This window comes from Argentina anserina, chromosome 6 (genome assembly GCF_933775445.1).
Source record: "Argentina anserina chromosome 6, drPotAnse1.1, whole genome shotgun sequence".
NCBI lineage: Eukaryota > Viridiplantae > Streptophyta > Magnoliopsida > Rosales > Rosaceae > Argentina > Argentina anserina.
Genome location: NC_065877.1, coordinates 26,782,950 through 26,799,029, shown reverse-complemented (window position 1 = coordinate 26,799,029; position 16,080 = coordinate 26,782,950). Strand labels below are relative to the sequence as shown.

General features: G+C 36.5%; 2 protein-coding genes across 4 annotated transcripts; one reads left to right on the top strand and one right to left on the bottom strand.

The window, feature by feature from the left end:
- Positions 1 to 8,818: 8,818 nt before the first annotated feature.
- On the top strand, positions 8,819 to 10,248 carry LOC126798313 (transcription factor WER-like). Its single transcript, XM_050525238.1, has 3 exons — positions 8,819 to 9,236; positions 9,332 to 9,461; positions 9,627 to 10,248. Exons 1-3 carry the CDS (start codon positions 9,050 to 9,052, stop codon positions 10,018 to 10,020), a joined length of 711 nt encoding a protein of 236 aa, XP_050381195.1. The 5' UTR covers positions 8,819 to 9,049; the 3' UTR covers positions 10,021 to 10,248.
- A 1,969-nt stretch (positions 10,249 to 12,217) lies between these two features.
- Positions 12,218 to 14,104, bottom strand: LOC126798319 (ubiquitin-like protein ATG12). 3 transcript variants are annotated; one of them, XM_050525247.1, is made up of 6 exons: positions 13,962 to 14,104; positions 13,749 to 13,807; positions 13,171 to 13,239; positions 13,013 to 13,075; positions 12,631 to 12,729; positions 12,218 to 12,434 (listed from the first exon to the last, which is right to left on the bottom strand). In XM_050525247.1, exons 1-5 carry the CDS (start codon positions 13,996 to 13,998, stop codon positions 12,670 to 12,672), a joined length of 288 nt encoding a protein of 95 aa, XP_050381204.1. In that variant the 5' UTR covers positions 13,999 to 14,104; the 3' UTR covers positions 12,218 to 12,434; positions 12,631 to 12,669. The 3 variants fall into 3 exon arrangements, with proteins under 3 accessions (XP_050381204.1, XP_050381205.1, XP_050381206.1); XM_050525248.1 differs by having other exon boundaries at positions 12,218 to 12,437; positions 12,662 to 12,729; XM_050525249.1 differs by lacking the exons at positions 13,013 to 13,075; positions 13,171 to 13,239.
- Positions 14,105 to 16,080: the final 1,976 nt, after the last annotated feature.

Here is a 16,080-nt window from a genome sequence, read left to right as displayed (position 1 = left end):
TCCTTGTGTAAGTACTGCCATGCATACCAACTCGTTTATATGATTTGTAGATATCAAGCTCATCTTTTGCTTTCAACCAAATGCGCCGAACCTTCGCTCTTGATATATATATATAGATGACGTTCATCATTAGAATTCAATGAACCATATAGCATCATCCTCTAGAATTTAACCATTTGCTACTTATATATGTTTCTGGAATAATGGGTTTGATACTTTGATTAGTATATCCTCTGGTCCTCGATGTAGTCCTTGTCTTGTATTATTATTTTCTGCTGGCATTCTGTTAAAAAAAACCTCTTGTTTCTGCATAATCAAGAGTACCACAGGCCAGTGAAGCAAGTGCCATATATTTATGTATTGGACGTGTTTATGATTATGAAATGCTGCTTGATAATTCATTTGATCAACTACTACTAGAGGAGAAATGTGTTTAGTTAATCAGGTCAGATTTCATGAACTAGTCTTGATAGCAATTTCCAAGTCATGGGACTAAATAGTGGATTATTCAGAAATATTACCTGTTAATGAGCACAATCATGTTCCCATTCTTGGATGAATGAGATGCACAATCATTTCTGTGTGCAAAGTCATTGGAATGTTATTGTAATGAACAAATGAAAGGCTTAAAGCTCGTCAGCTTTCTTCTGGGCAAAATCTTGGAGAAAATCATGTCATACTGCTTCATCATTATATCTATAAAAAGGGACTTTACTAGATTCCATTACTACTCTTGAGATTTCATCCCTTGGATTGCATTCTTTTCATCTTTAAATTGTTAGAATACTAACTCATTTTCCTCGGATGTTCAAATTTTTATGGACTAATAAGAATATAATATACCGAGATTACACCTGGTATCTTCCCCTTGTCCATGTAAAGGGATAAACCATAATACAAATAAATGGATACCGAGAAACACAATCATGTATATTAACAAAAAGATGAGCTAGACTGATGCATCTGCAACCCAAAGAATAAAATTAGAAAGGTACAGAGTTGGAAGCATTCAACATTATGATTAACTCGTTGCCAAAAAAAAACATTATGATTAACTCAAAAACTACATTGAACAATCCGAGATACTCCAAATGTTAAGATATCAATTTGGAGTTTGGATTCGATGATGGACACATTGATATCTGTTGATGAATATATCATGGAGAATGAGCTCACACAACTTAATTTAGGGCGGAGCAATTTGATCGAGACCTTCTAGAGCTTTTGGTAATTTGGTAGTATAGTTTCAAACATCGAAATTCGTGCAATAATTTCGGTCATTTAATTTCCAAGAAGATCCAGCATACCATGAAATTCCAAACTAATTGTACACAACCAAAGATGACCCTGAAATCATACATGTTATTAGATCATGAATCTTAACAACTCCGTCTGCTTTAAATGTCTTAATTAGTCACCAACAACTACTGCTATATATATGTTTTTTCTACGTACCTAACCCTTTAAATTAAGACAATCTCTAACCTAATTCCTCTTTTGTTAATATTTATGTAATCTTGTTTAATGAACTGAAATCAAGGAAACATGTGTTTCTTGAGGACAATATTCAAAGACTGTTAATATACTCAAAAGCTAATGCCAAAAGTTTCAATCATTCAGTCGTTTTTATTTATGGTAAAAAAATTAAACCAGAAAAGATGTTTAGGTCAATACCAAATTACCAATTGTATACTGCCAAAGGTATAACTGTATAAGCATGAATTGCATTAGTTATATTTTTCACATTAAGATATACTTGTCTAATGTAAGTTCATGATGATATATCACACATTAATCAGGCTTACAAAGATTATTGTTTGACAAATACCCTTGATTTCAAATTCTCAACAGGACACAATATTCAACAATTATATAGTTTGAGTGTCTTTTACAATATATAGTTTGAATTTCTTGTCTGCTACTATCATGAGACTTTGGTAGAAATTTGGTATGGTATTCTAATGTAAGGTGCTTTCTAACCATTATTTAAGCAATGTATATATACATACAGTCATCTTCCAGAGCGGAGCTCCGCTTTGAAATTAAAATGCAGAGTTTCTTATTTGACTAATTTTAAGGTCACTTTTTCACATCTCTACCATGAAGCAGTTATGTATGTATGTCTAGATCATCTATACAAATTTTCATCTAATTTAGTGATCGTTAAGGTATCGAAACACTATTAAATCTATGAACCAACCGAATCTGTCAAACGAGAACCGTTCTTATAAATCACAATTGTGAAAGCTCAAACAGTCACCAAATTGAAGGAAATTTTGTATGGATGACATAAACATACATACCTAACTACTGCATAGTGAATATGTGAAAAAGTGACCGAATAATTAGTCAAATAAGGAACTCCGTACTTTAATTTCAAAACGGGACCCCGCTCTGAAAGGAGATTATATATATATATATATATATATATTAGTCCCTATATGAAATTAAAGAATGAAGTTCCAATTTTGGCACATTTTTCGGTCAAATATTTTCACCATAAACAATTCAATATTTAGGTATGTTATTCAAGATCATCTTTACAAAATTTTATCCAATTCAGATATCGTTAAGGTATTGATATTCGATTAAATTATATAATATTAAAAAAATACTCAAGCTAGTTAATAATTAAAGTCAGTGACATACCTTATTTTCTTCTTTAGAGGGCAACAACAAAGGTAACACATGCTTCTTAAAGATCATAATATCAAGTTAATACAAACCACCAATTAATAATGGGTATACTGAACTGGTTTTGCTTAAACACCAAGCAACAGTTTTTTTTTTAAGAACATGAAACAAATTCATTTGGCTTAAAGCCACTACGAGCATAAGGCTCATAAACGACCGCAAGGGTTGGGCATAAGGTGACAAGCTATCCCATGCAGGCACTAACACTAGGCAATAAAATAAAATGAAATGAAATCTAAAGTTTTAAAATGAAAATGCGTCTAAAATAAGCGGACATAACCAAAAATTCGGAACTAAAAACAAAATTTCCTGACAAACATAAATATAACCGCACAACCCTAATTATGCAAATTAAGACTGTGGGTGGCTTAAGTCGTGCATGACCCAAGAGACGTGGAAAGGGCAGGATTGGGCCAATCCAAGAGCCGAAACCCAACGAGTTAGACTGCACCCAAAGCCCATGCCGCATCCTAAAGGCCAGCCATATGACCTAGCTGAGAAACACTTTGCCGACCTGCATTGCCATCGGTTTGCTTTTGGCTGCCTTACTCGACCATTCACCATAACATGAGATGGAAGACTAAAATAAGATGTCGCCTCTTGTAGGTTCGATGCCATTCCATGCGGTATCCTAACACCGTTCATCAGCCGCAGTACCCTCGTGTCAAATTCCGCCCAAGCAAGGAAGCACTTGTTCTGAACCTTAGATCCGCTCCTCCTTCTCACTCGAGATCACCAAGGGGCTCAGACACGCCAACACCAAGTTCTGGAGCTGCCGACGTCGGAACACGACTCCGATCTGCAACCTCACTTTCGTACCCCGAACACTTTCGCAGTTCCCCCAACTCACCCCGACGCGGCACACCACTGTCAAAATTGAAAACCCTCACCTGAGGACGCCTACAGGGTAGCCAAGGAGAACCTCGCCACCAAGAGTTTCTTGAAACCCTAGGTTTCGCAAAAGATGGAGCGTGCTTCTCTTTGAAAATAGGGTAAATTGCTCTTATGGTACTTGATGTATGACTACTTGAACAATTTGGTACGTGATGTATGAAAACAGACAGTTAGGTACCTGAAGTTCTCATTTGTATTCTCTTTTGGTACTTTTATCAGTTTTGATAATAGTTTGAGGGCTATTCTCGTCACTTTAGACTCCTTAGTTTTATAATTTTCATCATATTTCCTATCATCACCAAATTGTCTCTAATTTATCTCCAAAATACATGTCCTCCACATCCACTACGCATACAATATAATTATCAAAAAAGTACCATAAAATATTTATTCAATCCTCATTAAATTTAGCCGAAAGTAATTGAAAATAATTTACAAATAAATTGTCTTTTTTCAAAGGAAATATATTTCCAATATGCAATCCCAATTTAGTTACTTTAAAATTTATTTTTGAATTACTCATAGCTAAAAGTGATTTATTGGATGTCATAACTATTATTAAGAAGACTTATATTTAGATATATACATAGTAGGTACTAAATAGAGGAGTTAAATCAAACTTTTGAAGATAAATGAGAGTCAATTTGGAGATAACATATTAAAATGAATTTAAGTGTGGTTTTAAGGAGTAGTTTATAACTAGATTTTCAAAAATAATCCTAAAATATGATCAAAATTGACATAAATATTAAAAGGGAATACATATGATTATATGAGAACTTCAAGTACTAAATTGTCTATTTTCATGTATTAGGTAGCAAATTGTCTAGATAGCAACACATTATGTATCATACGAGGAATTTACCCAGTTTAAAATAAAATCCCAAGAAGCAGCCAAGCAGGTTCATTAAATCCAGTCATATTAATTCTCAAAAAAAAATCCAACCAAAACATTTCATTTTTCGAAAAATCCCGTCATAAACTCATCATTCTTAGAACCCTTACTATGGACAAGAACCAAACATTAAAAACAATTGAGTCAATCCAAATGGTCAAGAATCATAGTGGTCAAATGTAAAACCAAATTGCTTAAATTAAACAATAGAATCACGAGGAGGTCATGTGCCTTATGTTCTTGCTAAACTAGTCTAGCTACCGCCATAGACAGCACGACCTCACAACCAAAACCAGACCAGTCCTCGAGGCCTTCACTTTCATATAACAAGGCTGAGCTATACACTAGTACTCACAACCAATCACACTACTGCTTCATGCACTCACTATAAGGTTTTCACAGTTTTTTTAGGGCTCTGAATACTTCACATAGCATATTCTTCAGTAAAGAACAAAACCTGCTCAAGTACGTGTTTCATTACCTTAACATTGTATTCATCTCCTTGTCTAAGCCCTCACTATAACCTTTTGTCGATCACGCACCCTCTTATAGCTAAAGACTGCAATTCTAATTTACATTATTTTGCACATGCAAAGAAAAGAAAAGGAATTACACAGCTAAAACCCTCAAAAATGCCATCTATACCCACCACATGACAATGCCATCGTAAACCCTTTTCAGATTTCCCCTCTATGCCTTTGTTTTGTTTGCAACCTTTTCGCGCACTAAGGGATTTTGATTACCAATTTCCTTTTTTTCTTTAGCAGCCTTTTGTACCCAGTAGATTAGGGCTCATCAACGGGTCGGGCTCGGCCCGACCAGGCCCATGAGTGACGGGCTCGGATCGGGCCGGGTCGGGCTTTAATAAATTTAAATAAGTGGCGGGCCGGGTCGGGCCGGGTATTCTAAAAAATACGAAGATCCAAGCCCGCCCACCTAAGGCGGGCCTTGCGGGCTTTTGCGGGCCGGGCCGGGCCTTGCGGGCTTTTACGGGCCGGGCCTTACGGGCTTGTATTAGAAAAATAATATAATACTCTAATTTAAGTGTTTGAAACAATAAAAGAATTGTTAGAAAACATTCTAAAACAAAAGTCACAAATAAATTCTAGTTTCGAAATATTGTCGATCGACACCAAAAGATGTGATCGATATATATATTTAGGGACCGTGTAAAAATTTCATCCAATTCGGACCTCGTTTAACCGTCGGAATTTTCGGTCAACAAAAAAAAGTGGCGTTTTCACATAATAAAATCTCATTGACCGGGGCTTTGTCAAATAGATTTCTTCAGTTCGACCACGCACGATAGGTAACAAAAATTAGGTGATTTCAAATATGTAAACAAATTTCCACATTCACATCTTGGTAATTGGTCCTCCCTTAGGGCATATTAGTGTTGTTTTTGGTTTACCGGAAATTCCGACGGTTAAACGAGCTCCGAATTGCATGAAATTTTAAAATGATCATTAAATATATATATTGATCACATCGGATGGTGTCGATCAATTCCGAGAAGTTTCCTTCATATAGTTGCTTCATAATGTGATAGTTTTATTATAAACCTAATATAAGGTTATAATACATTAGAGGACACATCGGCGATCGACAACTCAAATTCAAAATATGGTCGATCGACACCAGTAGATGTGATCGGTATATATATTTAGGGAACCCGTAAAAATTTCGTTCGTTTTGGACATGGTTTGACCGTTCGTACCAACGGTCAACTAAAAAAGAGGCGTTTTGACATATTTAAACCTCATTGACCGGGGCTTTGCCAAATAGATTTATTCAGTTCGACCGTGCACGATAGGTAACAAAAATTAGGTGATTTCAAATATGTAAACAAATTTATAGATTCGCATCTTGGTAATTGGTCCCCCCTTAGGGCATATTAGTGTTGTTTTTTGTTTACCGGAAATTCCGACGGTTAAACGAGGTCCGAATTGCATGAAATTTTAAAATGATCATTAAATATATATATTGATCACATCGGATGGTGTCGATCGATTCCGAGAAGTTTCCTTCATATAGTCGCTTCATAATGTGATAGTTTTATTATAAACCTAATATAAAGTTATAATACATTAGTGGACACTTCGGCGATCGACAACTCAAATTCAAAATATGGTCGATCGACACCAGTAGATGTGATCGGTATATATATTTAGGGAACCCGTAAAAATTTCGTCCGTTTTGGACATGGTTTGACCGTTCGTACCAACGGTCAACTAAAAAAGAGGCGTTTTGACATATTTAAACCTCATTGACCGGGGCTTTGCCAAATAGATTTATTCAGTTCGACCACGCACGATAGGTAACAAAAATTAGGTGATTTCAAATATGTAAACAAATTTATAGATTCACATCTTGGTAATTGGTCCCCCCTTAGGGCATATTAGTGTTGTTTTTTGTTTACCGGAAATTTCGACGGTTAAACGAGGTCCGAATTGCATGAAATTTTAAAATGATCATTAAATATATATATTGATCACATCGGATGGTGTCGATCGATTCCGAGAAGTTTCCTTCATATAGTCGCTTCATAATGTGATAGTTTTATTATAAACCTAATATAAGGTTATAATACATTAGTGGACACTTCGTTGATCGACAACTCAAATTCAAAATATGTTCGATCTACACCAGTAGATGTGATTGGTATATATATTTAGGGAACCCGTAAAAATTTCGTCCATTTTGGACATGGTTTGACCGTTCGTACCAACGGTCAACTAAAAAAGAGGCGTTTTAACATATTTAAACCTCATTGACCGGGGCTTTGCCAAATAGATTTCTTCAGTTCGACCGTGCACGATAGGTAACAAAAATTAGGTGATTTCATATATGTAAACAAATTTCCAAATTCGCATCTTGGTAATTGGTCCCCCCTTAGGGCATATTAGTGTTGTTTTTTGTTTACCGGAAATTCCGACGGTTAAACGAGGTCCGAATTGCATGAAATTTTAAAATGATCATTAAATATATATATTGATCACATCGGATGGTGTCGATCGATTCCGAGAAGTTTCCTTCATATAGTCGCTTCATAATGTGATAGTTTTATTATAAACCTAATATAAGGTTATAATACATTAGTGGACACTTCGGCGATCGACAACTCAAATTCAAAATATGCTCGATCGACACCAGTAGATGTGATCGGTATATATATTTAGGGAACCCGTAAAAAATTCGTCCGTTTTGGACATGGTTTGACCGTTCATACCAACGGTCAACTAAAAAAGAGGCGTTTTGACATATTTAAACCTCATTGATTGAGGCTTTGCCAAATAGATTTATTCAGTTCGACCGCGCACGATAGGTAACAAAAATTAGGTGATTTCATATATGCAAACGGCTTTCAGCATTCACATATTTGTAATAGGTCCTCCCTTAGGGCATAATAGTGGTGTTTTCGATTTACCAAAAATTCCGACGGTCAAACGAAGTCCGAATTGGATGAATTTTTTACAGGGTCACTAAATATATATACCAATCACATCGGCTGGTGTCGATCGATCCCGACAAGTTTATTTCATATAGTCGCTTCATAATGCGTTAGTTTTAATATAAACCTAATATAAAAGGGTATGATACATTAGTTGACGCTTCGACTATCAATAACTCTAGTTCGAAATATGGTCGATCGACACCAGTAGATGTGATAGGTATATATATTTAGGGAACCCGTAAAAATTTCGTCCGTTTTGGATATTGTTTGACCGTCCGTACCTACGGTTAACAAAGAAAAATGCGTTTTGACATATTAAAATCTTCTTTGACCGGGGCTTTGCCAAATTGGTTTCCTTGGTGCGACCACACACAATCGGTGACAAAAATTAGGTGATTTCAGATATGCAAACGACTTTTGGTGTTCGCATTTTGGTAATGGGTCTTCCCTTATGACATATTAGTGTTGTTTTCGGTTTGCCGGAAATTCCGACGGTCAAACGAGTTCCGAATTAGATGAAATTTTTGCAGGGTCACTAAATATATATACTGATCATATCTACTGGTGTCGATCGATCCCAAGAAGTTTCCTTAATATAGTTGCTTCATAATGCAATAGTTTTATTCTAAACCTAATAAAATATGTATGTATAATATTTTATTATTTGGCGGGCTTTTACGGGCCGGGCCTTGCGGGCTTTTGGCGGGCCGGGTTTCACACCTCTAATTTAAGCCCGGCCCTCTACCCACGGAAGCGGGCTTTGGCGGGCTTTCTCGCGGGCCGGACCGGGTAAAAGCCCGTCGGGCTTGCGGGCCTCCGCGGGCTTTTCGAGTCCGCGGGCTAAATGATGAGGCCTACAGTAGATAGCATTGACAACGTTTATTGCTAGTTTGCTACCAGTGTGGTTTTGCTCAATCATGAATGTCATGATGAGCAAAGTGGTCTCTATTTCTTGAGCTTCACATAATATTTAAAGGGGAAGTTAGTGGCCTTTCTTCTCTTGCACCAAGAAGGTTAGATAGATGTCAGAGAGACCAAAATAGCATAGTTTCCCAAAAGCCTCTCTTTTTTTCTTGCACTGAGACAACAGGGTCTTAGCTTTGATAGATCGAATGGCTCCAAAGAGAGAAGAGTGCGCCAAACGAGAAGTGATGAAGATGAAGTCTTCAGAAGCTGTTATGAAGAACACGAAAAGGGAGGTCAATAAGGGAGCTTGGACAGCTGGGGAAGATCAAAAGCTAGCTGAGGTTATTGCTATTCATGGTGCCAAGAAGTGGAAGTCCATTGCAGCCAAAGCAGGTTAGCTTTTGATGAGAGGAACATAGAAAAAGTACCCGTTACTCACATTACTTATATAATCAAGAGCTTGATGATTGTTCGTTTTGTACATGCAGGGCTGAATCGGTGTGGTAAGAGTTGCAGGCTAAGATGGCTGAACTATCTAAGACCAAACATCAAAAGAGGCAACATATCTGACCAAGAAGAGGACTTGATTCTCAGGCTGCACAAACTTCTTGGAAATAGGTACATACTTCTTATTTAACATGAGACAACTCAAAACAATCTCCGTGGTTCTCTGTTGATGCCGGAATTCGGTTCAAAGGGAAGTCAATCTTCAAGCAAATCCAACTTGAACTTGGGGATTGAATAGCTTGATGATTTACTAATACGTGTGTATGAACTTCTCAGGTGGTCTTTGATAGCCGGAAGATTGCCGGGTCGAACAGACAATGAGATAAAGAACTACTGGAACTCCCATTTGAGCAAGAGAATAAGCCAGAGAGAGAAACAAAGAAGCACCGGAGGAGCAGGAGATGATGATTCAACTATACAAATCTCCACGGTGGACCAGAAAGCAAGTGCTCAATTTGGTGATGAGCAGAAGAAAATCTATGGAGAAATGAAACAAGATTCATCATCAGAAGAGGGCACCACTACAACTACTACCACCACCAGTGCTTCTAATAAAGGAGGTGATGATCATGAACACTACTCAAACTCAGACATTGATATTGATGGCTTCTTTGATTTCTCCAATGAAGGGCCTTTCAATTTGGAATGGGTCAACGAGTTCCTTTACTAGATGATGATGGTGCCAGAAGATACAGTTCATGGTTGTCTGGGTTGTATGTGATATATATTTTCACCATCTGTCAGCTTTTTTTACTTTCACTTTCTTTCTGGGCTATATATTTGGGGAAATGAATTTGGTAGTAGAGTTCATGTGGGTGCACTGGAACTGTAAATCACTAACACTTTAGATGCTCCTGTTCATGATTTTTGTGAATTCAACTCCCTCTTGTTACTGTCATATACTGTTCTACATTTACCATTCTTAACTCTGCAACCTTAAATTTTCTACAATAATGATACGATTAAGTTCAGTGATGGCAAATGAGGGAAGCATTATCAACCCTAGCCTGCAGAATTTGTCAGCTAGTTCACAGTTGCTTATAGAGATTCTTAAACAGTGGAGATATTACAGTAAAGATAGGCTAGGGAAGAGTACTGATAATAAAAGAGAGGGGAATTGTCTCCATCATTGTGGACAATTTGCTAAGCATATACTTGGAATGATGAGACAAAAAGCTAGATGGGGTTTTTCTCTCTGGCCAAAATAGAGTTCAATTACTATCACAAATTGTTATTTGTGTGTATGAACAAATTCTCTTTGATACTTTAAACTAAGTTGACACAGCTCACGACTAGAAATATTCACTATTACTATATAATTACTGTCTACTTAGATTTGTAAGATATATAGGTCACAGTCCTTGATAATCAACATTGTTAAAATAAGGGGTTTGTTCCAAACAAATGAATCTGAATTGACTAATTTGTTCACTCCTGAGTCGTGAAATTGTGAAGACTAACAAGTTCAGATTCTATCACTCTTTCTTTGGAATAATTGACAAATAGAGTTAACTAAATTGTCCATCAGGTTCTGTATAAAATACTTAAAAAAATTCTTATCTATCACTATCGGCCAGCAAATTACAAAAGATTAAAATGAACAATTTGAGTGCAACCTCCAATAGTCGGAAAAAAATATAGTTGTCTTCACCTAGAAGAGTTGAAATCCAAATCTCATTATTTTTAACAAGGAAAAATGGAAAATAAAACTAATCTTTATCGATCTTGAGACTAAAGAGAAACCAATGTGAACTCTTACTGTATCTCAAAATTGGGCAAACACACATTGGAACAACAGGGAGATGAAGAAAAAATTAGTAAACATGAGTAGGTTGCTCTTCTTGATTATGACTTTATGCATAGTTTATGATCAACACAGATATAGTATAAAACTACAGATCTCCAAGATTAAAAAAAAAAATTTAGCCAATGTAACACTGACCATGTTTTCATTTACTAACATTGATATTGTCTTATGTCAGAAAACATGGAGCGATTTTCCATTCAAACAGTTTTGATTCACAATATATAGTCATAGAGATGTTCTAGATGTTCATTGACAAAATGGAAAACTAAATTATTCATCATAATCTTCCCCCTAATCAGAGACATTAACATCACAAGGTCAAATCATGAACTAGACCTCGTGGCCCCCTTTAGGAAATCTGACCCTTATTGCCTGAATTATTGCTCATCATGCTTGAACAAAGATCCAAACTTAGGGTGGCCAGTGAGCTAGTGCACGGTGCACCTGTATGGATCTATATCATTTTGCTTTAATCAACACCTCAAAGTTTTACTTAAAACTCCTACAACTTTCGTGTCGCATATTTCTTCTTTCTGAAAACGAACACACACAGTGATAAAGACTTTTCGAAGTATTCATCTCTAAGAAGAAATACTTCAATTCATTTTATGCAGGAGTTGTGGGGAGCCTCATTTATCAACAAGTTGTACAATATCGCGGTGCAGTGTTACCCTGCCCTCCTTTTCATCCAAAAACCCAACAAGTTGTACAATATCGAATTCAATACATACAATTATATAACACACCTAACAAGAAACTGGCAGAATTGAGTGCGTCTGTTGCATCTTAAAGCCGTTCAACATCACAGAAACTACGTACATTTTTTTTACCTACGTACATTCTTAATCTGCAACTCAGAAACCACTTTAAAATGTCGTCAAATTTAGCAAAACTCAGAACTGGCGTTCCACTGAGGTGTTTCCATTTACCATGAAGCCTGTTGTAAAAATTTCAATACCACAATCATTTGATATAGATTTGTACGATAACAGGCTGGCAATATCGATCACCTCTATGGCTCTATCATTGTCACTTTACATTTTTAACAGATGGAAAAGCATTACAGAGACAAACTTACTATGATTCGAATTGTGAATAACGGTAAATCTTTTTGAACTTTAACATCATATACAAGTGTTTGGCTTTACATCTAGACTTGTTGTAAAGTTACATGCCCACCAATTGAAAGAAACAGAATATGTACAAAATCCAAAATATCATGTCTCCATCTGCAACTCATGTTCCATGTTCTTGTGTAGGAAGAAAAACTTGATGTCCTGCTTAATGTGTATAGTAGAAGTCAGTAATCAAAGAAATAGTGATCTTATATGGGGAGAGGGAGATTAATGAGGGTGGAAATAATTGAGTTGGTAGGCATCATAAAGTATCCAATTGTAGAAAATACTACATATTCAGCGCTTAATGTAGTAGCAGTGATTCTGGATGCATTCATAAATGTAATCTGTTACTCACATTATCAATAGTTATGTGTCTGCAAACCCACGTTGATAACTAGCCCCACGCCATGGAACAAGCATAATTGACCACCAGTTTACCATCAAAACCAAAATTCTGCAAAATCAGAGTACGGTGAATGTAGAATCGGCTATTTGATCGAATTATTGTTTCTAAAAATAGAGGTGAACAATGTAACACATTAATTCAGAGCAGTTTCAACAACAGCATCTACGCAGGTCACAAGATTATTAACCATTTTTCACTTCTGAAGTAAACCAAGGGAAACATACTGGCAGAACATTTCCTAATAAACTATGTTAGTCAACCGTCTATCACTTACAACTTATAGAACTGACAAAGTACAAATCAGAACAATATGTCGGGTTTATAAACTTACATTATACAGATCCATCACCAATTCATCCGGGTTTGGAGAGAATGCACTATTGACATACACAAACTACAAAACCAGGACGATGGGATTAGTACCGTAAATCCTACCAGCTAGAATAATCTAAGGAAAATGAAACACAAAAAGATGAAGAGATCATCTACCAATGTATCACGGTGAAGTTGCCTTCTCAAAAAGTCTATCACTTTAGCAAACTTGTCTGTTCCTAGTATCTGTAGTTCAAAGAGAACTAACTTAAAACACACATTGCGACACAAAAGCATAAAGAAAGTAACAAATGTAGTAAAAGCAATTCCGATATAAGTAAACCAGGTTACTGAATTCAGATATCCTCGAATAATATCAAGTAGAGACTTCTTAAAAATTCATTCGAGGTCTGATTCAACAGAAGCAGCAAACTTGATGTTTTCTCACTACGCAATTGTTTGTATATAAAAAATGATCCTTTTGACTCATTGAATCCAATTACTAATTCCCTAATCAAAACCAAATGTCTAAATGCCACTAACTATCAAATAATCATAACAATTACGCGTTGTAAATAAGTAATAGCAGATAAAACACATCAAACACAGAAAGAAAGAAAGTTGGGACAAATTATACCGCTCTTGGAATCTAACAAATACAAACTAGGCTTATGGGTTCATCAAAAACACATCCTTGATAACAAATAAGAAAACTCAAGACCAATTTCAATCTGTTATAACCATAAAAATCATACCTTGAATTTGGCTTGCTTAAGTATAGGGGCATCACCAGTAGCTCTGAGATGAATGACCACTGCAACAAATCGATAACCCAAAAGAACCCATCATCAAATAAATCATCAAAAACCCAAAAACGGAGCTGATCAAGCAATTCTGAGAGATTTAAATCCCCAAAATTAGGTACCGAAAAATCGATGGGTTTTTTTCTGAAAGAGTAAAGGGATCACCTTTTTTAGCAGCCGTCGGAGATTCCGTGGTTGACATTGCTCTCAATCACTGAAAGTATCAGCTTCTGAAGAATACCCAGTTTCGAATTGGATTGAATTTTGTCAAAGTTAGGGTTTAGAGAAGAGTGATGGAATTGAATTTGATTTCGTATGGGAAAATAATTGAGCAGTTGGGTTGGGCCCACATAGTCGACCCCATTGTCTTTCTTTCCCGCGGCCTCTTTTTGTTTTTATTTTTTATATTTTGGCAAAAAATATTTTGTTTTTATTTGGAGGACGTCAGATGTTAATTGGATCAATTATACATGACGCTAATTTATGATTCATATTTTTAATCATGGATACCTAGATATTTTTTCCTACATAAAGCCATTTTTTCATAACAGGGTTTTCATTATAGGTATTAAAGTCGAATGAAATTACAGACTGACACTAAAGTTTAAAAACACTCAAATATTCTCTCTTTTTAAACTAGGTCTCCAACGAGTTCCTAGCGACTTCCGGCCAACTCTGACGAGGTCTCCGACAACTTTCGGAAAACACCAGCCGACTCCGACGAGGTGTCCGGCAACTTCTACATGACTATGGCAAACTTTGATGATGACATAAAAGTTGCTGTCACATGCACCAAAAACTACTACCACAACCAGTAAAATACTACGATGAAATTTCCGACAACTTCTGACAAGGTTCCAAAAGCTATTATCGAGTCATACAAAAGATAATACTGAACCAAACAAAAGATACTACTGAATCAGACAAAAGCTACTATGCATGTTTTCCAAAACTACTATGAAACCGAACAAAAACTACTACCAAAAACAAATAAAGCTATTACCACCGATAAACAAAGCTACTATCAACGACAAACAAAGCTACTATTGGGCCACACAAAAGATACTACTATGCATGTCTACCAAAGCTATTATGAAGTAGAACAAAAACTACTACCAACAACAAACAAAGCTACTACCAACGACAAACAAAGTTACTATTTTCAATCACACAATCCAACTTCATCCAACTATACATCCTAAATAGCTCATCCACTCGACACAATACACAAAACGCATGTAGCAACATAAAAAGATATTGTCGTAGATATATAAAAATAGAGTTAATTTCGCCATAGGTACCCAAACTATTGTTGTAAGGTCAATGTAATACTCCAACTCTGAGTTGTACCAATGTAGTACCCAAACTTGTAATTCGCTATCAACGAAGGGTCTGAGCCTAATTTTCGTTACGGCTCCATTATCTCGGTCACGTGTCTCACACGTGACCACAAAAAAAATTCAATATCGGTACCCAAACTCTTGTGGTAAAATCAATGTAGTACCCAAACTTTGAGTTGTACCAATATAGTACTCAAACTCATTTTTCTCTATCAACGAAGGGTCTGAAGCCAATTTCTATCACAACTCCATCTTCTGGGTCACGTGTCATAACTTCTTGTCTTTTCTCATTTTCTTCTCATTCTCCTTCACTCTCAGTCCTTCCACACTGTATTTCTGAGCTCAGATTTCGAGGTAAAGTAACACTACGGGTTGTGTTTCTTCCAAACTCTTCAATCACGATGACGACTTCTCCTAGCTCGGCAGTTCCGCCTTGAGCCACAACATCGTCTCCCTCACATCCTCCACCTACGACATTCGAGGCATGTAAAGCGGTGCGGTCGGCTGTCGAGAATCTCAGAGTGAAGGTCTGCGATCATAACGTGTCGATGGATCGGGGGTTCCAAAAAGAGGTGGAGAAGCTCGAAGATGGTGTTGGTGGTGAAGGAGGAGGCGGTGGGGATGAGAGGAGGTGGAGCTCTTCGATGCCACACTGTGGTGGTGAGGTGTCCGGAGCATAATGAGAATGGGTTGGTGTTTTGACCAATTTGTAAGTTGTTTTTTAATTCTAGATATTTAATGTAAGAGTTTCTTATTTAGGGCCTTAGAACCCACATAGATTTATTTAGGTAAATACCCTTTTTATTTTATTCATAAGATGAAACCGTGACGTAAATTAGCCTCAGACCCCTCGTTGATAGCGAAAAACGAGTTTGGGTACTACATTGGTACAACTCAGAGTTTGGGTACTACATTGACCTTACCACAAGAGTTTGGGTTCCGCT

Excerpts from the sequence above, each read along its gene's own strand:
- LOC126798313 (XM_050525238.1), top strand. The coding sequence starts at position 9,050 with ATGGCTCCAAAGAGAGAAGAGTGCGCCAAACGAGAAGTGATGAAGATG. Across the intron at positions 9,237-9,331 it reads GTCCATTGCAGCCAAAGCAG|GGCTGAATCGGTGTGGTAAG; the intron begins GTTAGCTTTTGA and ends TTGTACATGCAG. Across the intron at positions 9,462-9,626 it reads CACAAACTTCTTGGAAATAG|GTGGTCTTTGATAGCCGGAA; the intron begins GTACATACTTCT and ends TGAACTTCTCAG.
- LOC126798319 (XM_050525247.1), bottom strand. The coding sequence starts at position 13,998 with ATGTCAACCACGGAATCTCCGACGGCTGCTAAAAAAG. Across the intron at positions 13,808-13,961 it reads TCCGACGGCTGCTAAAAAAG|TGGTCATTCATCTCAGAGCT; the intron begins GTGATCCCTTTA and ends GATTTGTTGCAG. Across the intron at positions 13,240-13,748 it reads TTAAGCAAGCCAAATTCAAG|ATACTAGGAACAGACAAGTT; the intron begins GTATGATTTTTA and ends TTTGAACTACAG.